The 2374-nt window shown below is 40.7% G+C and overlaps 1 protein-coding gene across 9 annotated transcripts in view; it reads left to right on the plus strand.

Moving 5' to 3' along the window:
- The window catches only part of Tusc3 (tumor suppressor candidate 3), a 161700-nt gene that overhangs the window by 147440 nt on the left and 11886 nt on the right, over positions 1–2374 (plus strand). For all 9 annotated transcript variants that reach the window (XM_017313024.2, XM_017313026.2, XM_017313027.2 and 6 more), the window contains one exon: positions 1899–1989. In XM_017313024.2, the coding sequence (XP_017168513.1) occupies positions 1899–1989 (91 nt within the window). The remainder of the gene's footprint in view (positions 1–1898; positions 1990–2374) is intronic.

Below are 2374 nucleotides of genomic sequence, written 5' to 3' on the forward strand. Positions count from 1 at the left end.
CACAGCACAGTATAGCAGGTTTACATGCACACATCACAGCAGGATCACATGCCCACAGCACAGCACAGCAGGATCACATGCATACAACACAGCAGGATCACATGCTCACAGCACAGCAGGATCACATGCTCACAGCACAGCACCACAGGATCATGTGCTCACAGCACAGCAGGATCACATGCATACAACACAGCAGGATCACATGCCCACAGCACAGCACAGCAGGATCACATGCATAGAACACAGCAGGATCACGTGCTCACAGCACAGCAGGATCACATGCTCACAGCACAGCAGGATCACATGCTCACAGCACAGCAGGATCACATGCCCACAGCACAGCAGGATCACATGCCCACAGCACAGCACAGCAGGATCACATGCATACAACACAGCAGGATCACATGCTCACAGCACAGCAGGATCACATGCATACAACACAGCAGGATCACATGCTCACAGCACCACAGGATCACATGCTCACAGCACAGCAGGATCACATGCTCACAGCACAGCACAGCAGGATCACATGCTCACAGCACAGCAGGATCATGTGCTCACAGCACAGCAGGATCACATGCTCACAGCACAGCAGGATCACATGCTCACAGCACAGCAGGATCACATGCAAACAGCACAGCAGGATCACGTGCTCACAGTACAGCACAGCACAGCACAGCAGGATCACGTGCTCAGAGCACAGCGCCTTCACTACTCTCCACCTTCAGGGTTACTTGCAGACCTGCTTTTCTTCATGCACTAGGAAAAAAGGAGGCTTTTTTCCCACTATAGAAGCAGAGAGCTGTTTGATTACAATATACTTCTGACTTAATATTTTTAATGTCTTTGTCTTTTCCTATTTTCCCTAATTATGTCACTCCTAATATCCCCTCAGACAAACAAATGTATATTAATTATCCTGCAAATGTTTTATTCATAACTAGTATTTTGGTAACACTAGTGTATAATTTTATAGGACAGGTTTAAATACTATTTTTTATTCTATGTATGCTTTCATATAACTAGCTAATATACTTTAAACTTTAGAAGCAGTTTTTAATTTTACTAATAGCAGTGAATTTTATTTATATATAAATATTAATATATAAACATTGTAAATTATATATAAATATTACACACACACAAAGGGGAACGGATGTTTCATTAGTCATCTGTTCCCAGTCATAGTAGAAGAAAATGAAAATGGAGAAAGCAATGTCCCTGCTGTTATATTTTAGTATTGAAAGCCAGGACCACAGCACATTCCACGGGAATGTGGTTCTGTGTTCCATCTCAGCAGTACTGACACCATCACTTGCTCTGCGATAGCATCTTCCTCCTCGGGATTCTCTAAGAACACAGTCTGCTCCCCACAGGGTTTTGTTCCTAGTCTTTTGTTTGCTGAGCTGTAGTATTTCTAAGTGAGAGGCCTCTACTGAGGTAGCCGTGAAACCTAAAGCTAGACTTGCGTTTCTGCCTGATGATCACGTGGCATCTTGAGAAGGAGATTGTTCTTGAGCATCTGCCAAGTCACACACTCCTGCTGCTACAGCCAGTGCTTCGTAATCTGAGAGCTGATCATCATGTTTGTCGCCTCTCACATTGGTTCTCTTTTGATCCTTCTGGGACATTTTAGTACTTAGAGGAAGTCAATAAAAGAAGAAAATCACCACAAGTCTTAGGGCAGTCAAGTCTGTTGTTTTTACACCCCAAATACTAACTACATTTTCATTGAGAAGACTATGGAAAATAATGAATGCTTTGTATTGTGAATTATCTGGTTTTGGTCCTTGTATGTGCCTGAACTGTTTCATGGACGTATTTTGTAATTGAATGTCTTTCAAAAGCACTAATATTTGCATGTTATAAGACCCTAACGGTGTTATTTCTTTTTCTAGTCATTTGCCTCGTGGGATTGGGCTTGGTGGTCTTCTTCTTCAGTTTTCTCCTTTCAATATTTCGTTCAAAGTACCATGGCTATCCATATAGGTAATATATTTATACTGATTTGGATGTTTTCATTTTAAACAAACAGTTTAAGTATTTCAGTGGTTAGTTGGAGTTAATATTAAGTATTTAAATCACTAGTTGTCTGATTATAATGCTATTAAGACAAGTCTGAGCACCCAGCATTTGTTTAGCATCATGAACTGTGCAGAGACAGTTCTTGTTAACACCATGTATTTTCATTTTAGAATGCAGGTACGTGTGTATGTACAGAGGTACAAAATGATCTTTAGGTAACAGACTTTAACATAATCACTTCTCTTTATGTATTTGTAATAATTGAGACATTATTTTCAAGATTGCTTTCTTATAGAATCGACTCTTCCATGTCCTTTTTAAAGTTGTAGCATCTTTGGGATGCTGCAAA

The sequence above is a fragment of the Mus musculus genome, chromosome 8 (genome assembly GCF_000001635.26).
Source record: "Mus musculus strain C57BL/6J chromosome 8, GRCm38.p6 C57BL/6J".
Classification (NCBI taxonomy): domain Eukaryota; kingdom Metazoa; phylum Chordata; class Mammalia; order Rodentia; family Muridae; genus Mus; species Mus musculus.